We start from the raw sequence: 14,235 nt of genomic DNA, 5'->3' as shown, positions 1-14,235 counted from the left end.
TCTTAAAAAAGAATTTTATTTCAATCTTTTGATCTTATAAGGCAATTCAGAATGGCCGGCTGCGAGTAAAACAAAACAGTCACAGTGGAATGTGAGTAATAACACGATACAAAATTGAATCAGGATTCCAGTTTAACATTTAAACAGTAGTTTTCTTCTGTGTTGAATCTCTTGCAACTAACATTTTAAAAAAAATGATTCACCATTTACTTTGCTTGCTTTGTAAATGTGTTCCAGAGTTCATGTTGTCCAAAAATCTTCCAAGAGTAAAAACCCAGGCACATTGTAGCAAAAGAACAGATGTGATAATAATACACAAAATGAGACAACAAGGACACCACACTGTTCAATCGAATACTGATATAAAATAGCATACATAGTACAGTATATAATGAAGAAGAAATAACACTGATGGTTAGCTTTGCCGAGTTAGATGTCGATTGCTGTTATCTACGACTTAACCTTCTCCAGGCATGTAAATATGATCATGTTGAACTTTAGCTTCCTTGTAATGGCAAAAACTTTTGTACACATTTACATTAGAGTAGAAAAAAAGTTAGCATGAAGTCATACATATATTCAGTTATCAAAAAAAAGCTTGATGACACGCAGGCTGATGGGTATCAGCAGAAAAAAAGCCACTACAGCTCTCATGGGACACGGTCATGGGTGAGTCATGCTACAATATATTTTCACCCCACCCAAAAGCACTCAACGCCCATCTCAGGATCGAGTTCCGTCAATACGTCAGAAACTGAGTCGTCGTTACCGTACGCCATTCTCATTTTATTCATTATCCGACTACTTTTGCTGACGCTTATTGCGGAACAAGGAGGAGAAGGGAATGAGGGCGGCCATAGCTGTGCCGTTGTTCCTGATGATTATGTAAGTGGGTCTGAGGTGGTATGGTGGGTTTTTCGGTTTGTGTGAGTGTGTGGATGAGTGTGCTTGGGTGGGTGTAAAGGGGTTCACAGCTCAGTGTCGGCAGTCTTAGTGGCAGAATGGCCATTAGTGGGAGGAGACTCGGTCTTGGCAGCTTCAGGAGATTCCCCGTTCACAGTAGGTTTCTCTTCGGTTTCTGTTTGGGGGATAAGTGGAGCTACGGACACAAGGGTGTTTCCCTGGTTCTGCTGATCTACTGGATAACCTTCCTCTGCCTGAAAGTGAAGAGTAAACAAGTCAGAAACATCCAATGGAAAATACAGAAGAAGTGTGAATGATGCTAATGTTTTGTCCTGTTTAGTTCAGACAAAGAGTGTTATTGTCACTTAGGAACATGCCATGAAACATCAAATTAGTACTACTGGTAAGAAAGAAAGCTGTTGTTGTGTAGATGGACATTCCACATGAAATGCACGTGATATGAAGTACTTTCAACAGCATTTTTTAAACTTTTATGTTTAATAAATGGTTCATGTTCAAACAAATCTTTTCCCCCCAGGAAGATATGAGAGAATCTTCAGCCTTAAACCAATTGGACCCCAGATAGAACTATCTTAATGAGTAAACTTATATTAATATATTATGTATGCTGACTTTATGTAAATTGTTTTTTTTTTGCCTTCAGGAATTAAGAATAATTAGTTAATTGAAAATCTAAAAGTATTATGAACACACATTTTTAATATCAACTCATGAAACTGACAGGTCACATAAACACAGATTTGTCACTCTATGTATTGCGTTGCATCATTGTCTTTTTTATGTTTCTTGGTGGGTGAAAAATAATCCCTCGTACTTATATCATACTTTTCCAATGAAGATCATTTTTATTCCTGCATTAAAATCAAGGACAGGCATTTTTAAATGAACCCGCAATTGAAAAAAAGTCCTCCAGAATAAAAAAATCCTGAAAGAATGAAAATATTTACAGGCAAAATTTTAAAAGTGGTAATGAACCACTAGTTTAGTCTTTTTTTTCTTCCTTTGCCTTCGATTTGACATAATTTAGTGATTGGGCATTAATATAACAAAACAATTCCTAATGAGGTTCAAAAGGTTTTCAATAACGTGATGATTCAGTTTTATTTTCATTTAAACACTTCCTCTAGTCAGTTTTTTTGGATCATCTGGTTATACCCGAACACTAACTCACCAGGTAACAGTACGCTAAGATGAATTACAGTGGACCTGGAAAGTATTCAGGGTCTTTCATTTTTACCACATGTTTAAGTGGAGCACAGATTGTTTCCCCCCCAAATTGTATTCACAACACTTCATGATGACATGAGCGGGGAAAAAAATCCATACATTTGGGGGGGGGCTCAATTAGATAAAAACATTTTTAAAAACCGAGAAATCACATGAACATAAATGTTCACAGCCTCGTACATCTAATGTCTTAGGTTGGAGTTCTTTGGGGGTTTTAGATCTCCTTATGCTCTCATATTTCCCCAAGAAAGTTTGTTTTTCATCTTTTAGTTGTTACGTACTTTGTTAATTGTCCCTTGATTTTGGGTGAAAGTTGTTTTTTTTTAAATCAAAATATGTTTAAAAAAGAACACCAAGTCCAACTGCTTCCCTATACATGGATCCAGCTCCACTCCACCACTACTACGATTCAAAACGTGACATATGGTCTTATTTTTATTTGTTTTAATGAATTTTACAAGAATTTCCCAAACATCATGGGATTTCTTGTAGATTTGGAAAAAAACACAATCTTGCCTGGCTAACTAGAAAATGGCAAACTTCTCACCAGTTTCACTTCTTTACTGTGAGGTCGGCGCTGGCACTTGCAGTATGCAGCAACAATGGCGGCTGCAACTAGCAGACCGGAGATCAGGATCCCCACAAAGACAGAGCGGCCCGATGACGAAGACGACGGCTCATCCACTTTGGTCACTCCCAACTGCAAATGCAGAAGTGAATATTGCTGATTAGACATTTTCAGGAGTCATAGTCAAAAAATATCAGTTCAAAACTGCAAGTGTGACAACACTGACTACTACAATGTACACCAATGCCATTGTAACTCAATTGTATTGTTTTTAGACCAAACTGATTTATCACTGCATTTTTTTTTGTTTTGGGGAAAATGCCAACAAAAAAGAAAAAGAAAAAAGATTTAGCAACTGATATAACCTAAAATCAAACTAATTTTAAAAAGTTAAGACATTATCCAAAAAGTTAAACCGATTGGACCTCATAAATATGTTATATAAGGACTTGGATTTTAATGTCATTATTCATCTAGCATTTGCTTACCTTCTCTTTCAATTCCCCCTTGAGAGCTTCAAGCACAACATTTGGTTTAACTGCACATGAAGAGGGAAACATATTTTACTTGTTAGATTGACAAAAATATATATGTATATATATTTGGGAAATGGTTTATATGGGTAGGTATCTCATTAATACCGTCATTTGAGATCATCTGCAGATTTTGTCCCTCCTGAAAGACTTTGACATCGCAGTTCTCAGTCGAACAGCGTATGCTGCTCTCTTCAAGAATTATTTTTGTGTACTCCTGAAAATGAAAGAATACAGTTATATTCATTTCTGCCTTACATATTGATTGAAGATTGACAGGTATTTACTCAATGTTTTATTCTAACATTCCATTGTTTGACAGGGAACATTTTATTACTTCACCCCTTGAGTCACCCAAATAATATTTAAAAAAATATTTCCAGTTGCTGCTTAGGGTAGAGTTTTTCAGTCAAAAAAACAAATGTGATTTCCGGAATGTTCCCGGAGCACGAAGGCTTTATGTGCGTCATAGGAGCAGACCACAGCTGTATGGAATACTTTGCTCCTCCAAATACCAAATGATGACATCATCTCATTGCACAGACAACTTTCTGACTTGGGATCACTCTTGATTTTCTATAATGTGAACCAGGCGTCTCTCTTCAGTCCCGTGAGACGCTTTTAAGCAAACCTCGAATAACGAGGAATTGGCGTGCAGCTGCACGATCCAGATTTTTCAAGGCGGTGAGGGAAAATACTCAGGAGGGATGAATTTTTGATACACAATTACTCCCATGGACACCATTCTCTTCTCCATCTGTCTGTGTTACATGTGGGGTGTCTCATGCACTGACTAATGAAGAATTAGCTCGATTAGTCACTGATGTAAAACATTGTGGACATAGATTATGGTTTACCAGAGTCAGAGCATCATTGCTGAAATAAAGTCATTCATCCGCTCTTATTTTATTGCAAGCTACAGAAGCAAAACATTTTTAGCAGCTGATGTTTAGCTTTCAATTGAGTGTAGCAGATGACTTCTTCAGATGGGACTTGTAAATGTTACAGTAAAAGAACCAAAATGGAGGTCGAGAGTTCAAGTCAATGCACCTGGACCCAAATATCGCATTACAAAACTGCCATTCGTTCTGGATAGTTGTGTACTGTGCAGTCTTTTATGACTCAACATCACATTTCCCAAGTAAAGGATGGATAAAGTTATCTAATCTAATGAGCCAAAATAATGACTCACTGTGAAAATTAGTAGTCAGCACTATCCTTACACACTTAAACAAGACTTGGGATTTTTCTTTCACGCAAAACAAGACAAAGTGTCCAGATTAATTTGTGCCAGTTTTACAGTTTTTGCATTACAAATATCAAGGCACACCACCTGGTGAAAATCTTTTTTTTTCTGAGGGGCTGTTTTATCCTCACTAGGGTCACATGGTGTGCTAGAGCCTATCCCAGCTGATTTTAGGCCAGAGGCGTGGGTCACCCTGAATCGGTGGTCAGCTGTGGAGTTTGCATGTTCTTCCCGGGCCGGCGTGGGTTTCCACCGGGTACTCCGGTTTCCTCCCACATACCAAAAACATGCATGGGTATGGGTGTGAGTGTGAATGGTTGTCCATTTCCTTGTGCCATGCGATCGGCTGGCCTGAAGTCAGCAGGGATAGGCTCCAGCACCCCCGCGACCCAAATGAGGATAAAGCGGTCCGAATAATGAGATGAGATGAGATGTGTTTTCTATAATCTCACATCTCTGTGGGCATATTCTCCTTTCTAGTTCTGCAACACTGGTGGATATTCGGGCAGCACTTTTTAATTTACGCATTTGGAATATGAATAATTTCAGTTTTTGACAACAATGTTGGACTATTAACAGCGTGTCAAAACATTATCTTTTGATTCTACTAATTGCTAGCGCCATAAAAACACATTGTAAAAATGACGAGTGTCGGGTACCCACACAGTGACTTGTAGCAACCACAGCCTTGACAGCTTTGCTTTCATCCATCTCCTCCTTCCCGACACACTGCACTACGGGCTGTGAAGACAGAAAATGACATTAATTCTAGTGCTTTTACGTAGTCTCCAAAAATAACAAACACCTTTTGAGTACATTTCTCACCTTTTTCTGAATGACATCAGAAAAATCTAACGTATTAACAATCACATCAACGGAAGAACTGGGGCCAGCTGTGGTACCCGATGCCCCGCCTTCCTGGTTGTCAGGACTGGGGGAACTGTTCACTGAGAGAAGGGTGTTTGCAGCAGGTGGGTCCTGTGAAGGGACAGCGGAACCTGGAGCAATTGTGGTTTCTGCCTGGGCCCCTGAGTCCATTACAACAGGGGTGACTGATAGAGACATGGATGAAAAAGATGAACTCAGTTACTGTCATTGAAAGCAACAAATGTCTAATCCATTTGAACTACAATGCCAGAAATCAATGATCATGTTTCAGAGATGGACGTCAAATTAATTTTGATTTTGAGGCCTGAGAGCAATGATTACAGCCAACCTCTCTTTGAATAGCACCCAATACATTCTATTATCTAATAAAATTCATGCAGTTACAACAATATGAATGTTGCTGATGAGTTTTTTTAGATAATACTAGTGATATTATGTCACAGTTACTATATGGTCAATGAAAAAGCTCATTTTTCAGCTCCTATTTAGAAGAGATTGTTCGCCAATCACCATCATAGGCAGCTAAACAGTTAAGACAAGCAAAAGCCCCTTTCCATTTATGTTATGCTGCTTATATACCGTTCACCTCAAGCAATTTTCTGGCTTTATTAGGCACTTCCACGCTGTTAGAGAATTCACATCCACAATAAAAAGCCATTGACGGAGAAGGTTCAATGGCACTGAAACATGATCAGTTGAATGCCAACAGAAAAATATATCCAATGGTACCTCTACTTATGCATACGAAATATGAAATTTGCAGGTTACGGAAGACTTTGATATGCAAATAACTGTTTCAATTTAAGAACAAAAAGATCCAATTTAATAAAATACATTTCCTGTATCCACTGCACTCTTGGTTTGTCATCGCGGAGTTCTTTATTTAAAATTATTGTGGCATATAAAATGAATAAGTGGGCCCTGTTATCCATCAGGAAGCAACATACTAAGATGAGAAAGTGGTATGTGTTTGACTGCTATTGCGAGGAAATATAGGCTACAAGCATAGCTATACAATTGAAGCAGAAGGAAGCATTAAAAGTGACGACTCCTTGGAAAGAATGAGAGAATCTACATATAATGTACTGCTCTACTAAACGAATGGTTCGAAATTATACAAAAGTTCTGGAATCTTGTAAGTGGAGGTACCACTGTATAATGAAATGGTTTGACTTGACACACGTCATCATTGTTCTTAGCCCAGATTTGTTTTCATTTCATCACATCCGGACGCATACCGTTACTGTCATCTGTTGCCGGATCGCTTTCTGCATCCTCTTGGCCCACCACATCATCTGCAAATTTAGATGAAAAAAAAGCAGCTTTAAAATCTATTTAACTAATATATATAATACATGCAAACCACAACTGGAGAAACAATGCCGCTTCGGTAAACACTGGAATGTTTGCTGGGTGATAGTTTAAACAGCTTTGCTGGGTAAACTGAAACTGAAGACCTGTATGTTTTCTAACTAATTAGAAGACATACAACAAAGGTGACCAATTGTTTCTAAACCTGCGCAAATAAACGAGGGTCACAAATTCAAAAGGTCATTGTCTCTGACTGCCAGTTCCTTGTTTGGGCAAAGTAAAAATATGAAAATTGTGTTCCACCTATCCATTTTTAATCTTAATGAGCTGAGCGGTTTAATGGACCAATAATGTGAGGAAATATATTCACAACAACCACTCAATGGAGTCATTGCCTTCTGCTTGCATGTCTGCTTCTAAATACATTGAACCAAAGTGAGGGATCGTTTGTTTTAAAGCTGAATATATAACAGATTAATCCCAGTGGCCATCCCTATCTTAATCAAAATGAATGTGTCTGCTATTGAAGGTGATAGACGAGCCAGACTTTCTGTGTTCATGAATTGTTTTTAGGTTGTCTACACAATACAATTGGTATTTTACCCATTACAACACAAAATCTAAGACAAAAAAAATGTCAATAATCCTACTACTACTAAATGTCAATAATCCAACTGCTTTAAAGTTATTGAATGAAATAGGTAATTGACTAGAATAAACTGAAAAAGGCTGGCTGCAATTTGCTGTGAACCTTATATTAAAAATAGAATGGACGTCTGTCGCTTTTAATGGCAGTAAATGGGTTCAACGGAACTAAGACTATGTGATGCAGATTAAACATATTTTTCTCACTAGTGGCTCGTGGAGCGGATTTCCCGTCTGTACTTATTGAAGATTCCGAGCTTGGTATTTCTTTTTTTTTTATGATGTGGCATGCCACTAACCAAAAGTAGAAGAAAGCAATATAGAGTATATGTATTATGTCGACTCATGATGGTATGTGGAGTTTTCCATGGTGATGCCTTTTTTTGTATAGCCTATAAAGCTAACCTTTCTCCTAAAACAATCAATTGAGTGATGGTACATTTGTTGTTGTACCAGTGCTTGACACAGTAACAAATCCAAATGGTGTGTGGCAGTGGGATAAACTCTATAGGGTTCAGTGAAACAGGACTAAACAATGCTGGCGTGTGTGTGGGCTCTGAGTCAGTCATGAAACTGTCAAGTTTCTCAATACCCTTTGGCCCCATATGAGCATTTACAATCCCATATTTCTGACTGGTAATCAAAACTCTCTTTAAGGAAAATAGGGATGCTGTTTTAACTCACAACAGTGTACTGTATCGCAATGCAAAATTATATATAAACTGACCCTAACCCTAAGCCGTGAGTAACACCTGAATTCCTATTATTTTTACGATATAAATTGTTGAAATTCCACCCAAACTTCTTTATAATTAAACAAGCCCAAGTGAGACACTCTTCCCAGGTCCCAGGTCCCAGTTCGTCTTCCCAGGCCAGTATTTGCCAGTTGAAAGCTAATGCACAAATGGAAAGCATCAGCAGCCTTCAGGAAGATTTTTTTTTTATTTGACCTCCACCCAGACAATATAGAGACAACGCCCAGGCTCTCTTTTTGGAGCCACACCCGTGTTGCTTCCAGATGTCCAGAGAAGACCCATGAGTCGAACTTCTATGTCTGCTTGTAAATACCTTCAACCAAAGTGAGGGATCAATTACACATAACCGTCTGTCATGGTTGAGTTGGTCAGCTTTTTATATTGTTTACTTGTGGTATCCAATCATCAAAAAGTACAAAACAAGTGCCTAAAATGACATCTCCACAAACTCTTTTAAAGGATCAGTAAGTCAGAAAACAAAGTGGCTAAATCAGAAAGAAGCCTGTTATTGAAGTTGCGGCCACAACATGTTTGGGCTTTTTTTTTTAACTTGCCTTTCGAATAAAGCTGCTGGTTTCCTAACTGGTTGAAAGTCCTAACATTTTTTTTGCCAGTGGTTTTAGCTGCCTGATGTACAAGTGAACACTAAAAATCAATGGGAATGGACAGTTCCACTATTTCTGCCAAAACCTTTTTGGGTCATTGTAATATGTAGGAAAAACAAAAAACAGTTTCTTTCCTGATAAGCGTTGAACACCATCACAATCACCTATTTCTATTATATGTACTGATGAAAGAAATTACTGACTACTTGGAAACTAAGACTCTTCTATTTCAAGCTGTTAAAAGTCCTTGAATTCACCATTCGAGAGTATATATGTATTGACAACTGTTTTTGTTCCCACAAAGAAGGGTGGTACAAGTTGACATTTCCACCCATTCCACACCCCTGGTGTTTTAAGCGTAAACATAAGACTGTTCAGAGGCGGTGGCGTTGGTGGGGGTGTGAAAGGAATTAACAACAACACGTTTTGGAATGTATCAATGCACATCCTTGGACAGGATGTGTCTGTCACAGCACCCCGGGTTGACCTGTAGAGGGGTACAAAATGTGGACCGCAGATAACACTCACTCAAACAAGTGATTGTAGTGAGATGTGTCAAAAAAATTGCCGAAGCTATATTTCCAATCTATTTTGACTGTGTGGGCCAAATGAATGTTCATTGGATGTCTAATGCCAGTAACAGTTTAAAGGATTTGGACAATTATTGTTACTTATATATGGATATAGGTGGCCCAACAGCCGAGTGGTTAGTGTGTTCCAGGTCGGTCCTCACCGTGTAAAGTTTGCATGTTCTCCCCGGGCTTGCATGGGTTTTCTCCGGGTACCCTGCTTTCTTTCCACATCCCAACAACATACATTGTAGACTGGTTGAACTCTAAAATGCCCCTTGGTATGAGTGTGAATGAATGGTTGTCTGTCTTTTTGTGTCCCTCGATTGGTTGGCCACCGATTCAGGGTGTCCCTTGCCTGGTGCCTGTAGTTAGTTGGGATAGGCTCCAGCACCCCCTGCGACTCTTGTGAGGATAAGCGGTACACACACACACACGTGGCAGCTGAGTATAAGTTGCAGGCCCAGCCAAAGTATTAAAACGTGTTACTTATAGTCCAGGGAATACAGTAAAGCATGTATGTGTCAACCATTCAAAGAGCACTGCATGTACTGTATTGTTTTCTTGGAATGTGGCCTAGTGAAGTGGTTGTCTTTCCCTTTATATGAGAATACCACAACAGACACACTTTATGATAATCACATCCATACATTTTTAGTATTTTTCTTCATGTCTCTACAAAATACGCATTCTAAAATCTAAAACCAGAGAGAACCGCCAAGAAGGATGAAAGTAGAGCGACTCGTGATTTCATTCAACCCCTAATTCACTCATTAAAAATACCGTAGCATGTGAAATCCAAAACCAGTGTTTCCAAAATAGTCTGTCCACTTTGTCAGCGGCCGAGAAAGTGGAAATGCCAGCTGTGTCGTAGGGAGCAGATGTATGTCGATGGCGCCACTCCAACTCTTGCTCATACATGAAATTGAGTAGGTTGGTAGGCTAAAGGTCGTTAAAAGACTAACAGACTCAAAACCCTGAGCGATCAGGTCGGGGTTACAATGATGACCGACCCCCTGAGTTAATTCAAAAAGAACTCTCAAAATCAAATATGACGCTCATACAGTGACCATTTATACAGCAGCTATTAATCTTGGTAATTTAGCAGTCTTTGAGCAAACAATTCTGCGCGGTTAGTAAGTGTGCTTTCGCAGGATTAGGCAGAGCAGTTTTTGCTCCATGATGTAAACATCTTTGCTCTGAAAAGATGACTATGCCAGGTTGTAAAACATGGATTAAACAATGTGAAGCGGGAATGACAGGCCTCCATGTTTTGCATTAACTGTGGATGATGGTGAACTTTATTTGCTTGGGTGTTGCCCCTCCAATCAAATGTTACCCTCTCAAAGTTGAGCAGAAAAAAAGAGTAGAGAACTTTGTTATGGTTTCTATTCTTCTTTACGCTGCTTAAATCATGTGGTTGTGCTGCAGGGTGCGTGGGGGAACAAAGAACAATAAGGCTAAACAGAATAGTAATCGGAACAGGAAAGTTTCCTGAGTATCATAGTCTGCTATTCATTAGGCCTTTCTCACAGGGTTGTCACTGGATGATTTACTTATACGAGTTCCAAATAATCATTGAGTTGGCTGTGATAGCAAGTTTTTTACAATTGTAAATATGTTTTCTTTGGATCAACACTGGCGTCACATGAACATAACGCAGAAGTTCATCACTAGGTTGGCAGATGAGGTAACGGTGTGGACACTGATGGCGGCCGCTATTTGGTTTGTTGGCTTTGACTTTTTATGAGTTCAGCTCGCAAGCAACGACTGTGGATAATTGGCACATTGATGGAATGCAGGCTCCATGTTTAATTACTTTGAATATCACGCTATAACTTGGGGCCAGAGTGAATCCACACCCTGTCCTGACCTAAGACTTCTATCTGCCAAGGGTTGTGTAACAGAACCACACCCTTCAGCATCTGACATGAATACAAATAAAATGAGAAAACATTGAAGGCCTCAGAAATATATTTGGTAATACTCTGCCCATACTCAAGTTTACAGATTTTACTGGGCGAGAAACAAACTGGATTTGTGATATAATCCTTAAATCGAACGTGGAGCCCGAAGGCAAAGTACTTTGCGGTCGCATACTTGACAACTAAGTGGCCAGCACATAATTGGCGTATTTTTAATCATTTTCAGTTACTTTTGTGAAAAAGTTAGCCAAAATAAATTAACAACAATCACTTTGATTCAAATATAATTTCCAAGAGACACCAAATGGACCCAGTAATCCTTCTCAAAATCTCCTGTGAAAGCTTTGCTATCAGTCAAAGCTAAAAATATTTAATTGAAATAATATACTGTATTATCCTTCTTCTTTTTGTTTTACAGACATGAAAATATAACTTTGACTGCTGTAATTTTTCAATGAAATATAAATAATTTCAGTCTATATTTGTGGGTGTCATTTGTGTCTTCATCTTTTGCACTAACTCGTAAGGTCACATGATAAGGTCTACTGATCGCTGACAAGAGTATGCTGATTAAATAAAATCCCCTGCATATTTTGGAAACTCCCAAACTACGTGCCAATAGATAATTTTACTATGTTTGATTTTAACACTGACTGTCACAGCTGACTCTGGCCTTGACTTCATCAATGAGAAAGCCATTGAAGATGACAAGCAAATGGGAGACATAACAGTCCGACCCTTTCAATTTTGAACACATTGGGTTTTTCCCCCCAAAGAAAATGTAGCAGGAAAGGAGGGGGTAGAATGACATCATCTAATAAGTCTGTCATTTCCGTTGTAGTGCTACCAAACCTGTATGGATGCAAAAGTACAAAGTAATACGAATTGTATGTTCTTTGTGTGTTCATCTGTTACAGTCATGGTTGTGCTTGTAAATCGTCAAGTGAAGTCATCAGGTTTCTCTTATGTTTGCCTATCACAGTCATTATTTTCGATAGGAACAGATGCGGTACTACTACTCTGTTGCGTTTTGCTTAGAGAGTTCCACTTTCATTTACATAACTAAGCCAATTAAATGCCTTTGGGCTTTATTCACTCTGAGCGATGTGAGTACAACAAAGTGGTGTTCAAAATGGGTCGGTCAGCTGCCCTGCCCTTGAGGAGGTGCTGACATCACTGCTTCTAATTTTTTTTGGCTTTTCAATAAAACCTCCTGATCCGCAGCAGTTCCATGCCAAGAGCAAAAACAACAACAAGTCACTCCATTTTATGCTGGCCCCTAACCTCAAGCACTAAGTTGGTCTTTATATTCTTGACTGTTATCACTTTTGCTGGCACGAGAAGTTTTACTTGTGTTTTCGAATCAATTCTGCATATTCACACAGCACTGTTAGGTGAACCAAGTGTCGACAATGTTTCAAGTCTGTGTGATCATCACACTATTGCCGAATTGAAGCTGGCCCCTGAAATTTGCGTCACCAACAACAAGCAGATGTAGTATGAATAACGATATGCAAGGACAGAATGCTGGTGAAACAACGTGAACTAGAATGTGGATGAAAATAAGGTACAGACATGTTAGAGGATCTAATGTCTTGTTGAGGAGCTATTCTACATACAATAATTTTTGTTCTTTTCTTTTGTCAAAGTTGAAATCGAGCGATTTATATCATCTCCGCTGTACTGTTTAAGGTCACACCACATGTTTCCGCATAAGTCAATAAACCTGGACTTAACAAGAACACATTTGAATTTAGTGGTGATAAAGAAGCGAAAACCGTGTGTTGTCATTACCTTGCAATTAACATGGAGGTCTCTCATACACATGCTACATGCATGCACACATACCCAGAGGCAGTGCAGTGTACAAAGCCTAATTATTCTCAACTGTGACTTTCTGCTTTTGAGCAGACTCTTTGTGTCTGGAGCCACCATTTTAACATGTTGCCAAACCTCTTAAACTAATGCTATAAGTCATTAACTGCCACTATTTTTTCAAACAGGTTACTATTTCCAGCTTTCCAACATTATACATCCCCTGGGGATTCTCAACCCTAGACTGAGAAATGTCTGAGTGAATGGGCCTAAGTGTGTTACAAAGCACAACATTTTAAGGGTCCATGCATTCATTCATTCCTTTTCTGGACTGCTTTTCCTCACAAGGATTGCAGGGGGTGCTGGACCCTATCCTAGCCAACTACGGGGACCAGGTGGGTGGACACCCTAAATCGGTGGCCAGCCAATCACAACCACATGGAGACGAACAATCATTGACATTACCTAGGAGCAAATTAGAGTGTTCAACCAACCTACCCTGTATGTTTTTGGGAGGAAACCAGGGTACCCAGAGAAAACCCACACAAGCCCAGGGAGAACATAGAAATTCCAAACAGTGAGAAACCTGGGATTGAACCTTTGACCTCAGAACTGCGAGGCTGACGCACAAACCACTAGTTCACCGGACCACAAGGTCCATACAGTTCCTACCATTCACAAATACAGGATCCAGTTTGTATTATTTGTGACCCTAAATTATGTGAAAATGGATTAACTTATCTCCCTCTAAACAACAAAGATTAAGTGGAACACCACATAAATAAACAGATCAAAAATAAATGAATGCTTTTTTAAATAGAATCAGAAAAAGTAATTTTCAACATGTTACAATAATAAGTAACTTACTGGATAACAGCAATGTGCAGAACACCAGGAATATAGCAATGCTGTTCATCCTCCACATGGTCAGAGAGGGATGGGAGCGCGTGCTGGATGTGGTAAGTGAGTGAGTGAAGGGGTAGGGAGATGGGCGTTAGCTGTGAGGATCTGTCTTTTGCAGTCCTTCCTTTATATGCCCTCCCCTCTCTCTCTCTCTCTTTCGACAAGTGTTCACTCTTTCCACACCCCTTTTCAGATGTTTTCCCTTGATTCAACGGTTCATACTTTCTCTCCTATCAAGCCAGTAGGCCTGAGACATATAGTGAATGTGTCAAAGTTTAGAACCCGCTGTGGAGAGAGAACATTTCCTAAAGCTATAAATCA

The 14,235-nt window shown here is 39.1% G+C and overlaps 1 protein-coding gene across 1 annotated transcript; it reads right to left on the bottom strand.

The window, feature by feature from the left end:
• Positions 1–14,010, bottom strand: LOC144207159 (uncharacterized). The gene is made up of 8 exons (XM_077732433.1): positions 13,879–14,010; positions 6,625–6,681; positions 5,324–5,550; positions 5,162–5,239; positions 3,361–3,469; positions 3,208–3,257; positions 2,699–2,851; positions 1–1,157 (listed from the first exon to the last, which is right to left on the bottom strand). The coding sequence occupies exons 1-8, from the start codon at positions 13,934–13,936 to the stop codon at positions 969–971; spliced, it is 921 nt and encodes a 306-aa protein (XP_077588559.1). The 5' UTR covers positions 13,937–14,010; the 3' UTR covers positions 1–968.
• Between the last annotated feature and the right edge of the window lie 225 nt (positions 14,011–14,235).

The sequence above is a fragment of the Stigmatopora nigra genome, chromosome 1 (assembly GCF_051989575.1).
Source record: "Stigmatopora nigra isolate UIUO_SnigA chromosome 1, RoL_Snig_1.1, whole genome shotgun sequence".
Taxonomy (NCBI): Eukaryota; Metazoa; Chordata; class Actinopteri; order Syngnathiformes; family Syngnathidae; genus Stigmatopora; species Stigmatopora nigra.
Note: the sequence above shows the minus strand (reverse complement) of the source record. Positions and strands in the feature narration are given on the sequence as shown.

Coding starts and splice junctions, on each gene's coding strand:
- LOC144207159 (XM_077732433.1), bottom strand. CDS start 13,936: ATGTGGAGGATGAACAGCATTGCTATATTCCTGGTGTTCTGCACATTG. Junction 5,551..6,624: donor GGCAACAGATGACAGTAACG/GTATGCGTCCGG, acceptor TGTCTCTATCAG/TCACCCCTGTTGTAATGGAC. Junction 5,240..5,323: donor CTGATGTCATTCAGAAAAAG/GTGAGAAATGTA, acceptor CTGTCTTCACAG/CCCGTAGTGCAGTGTGTCGG.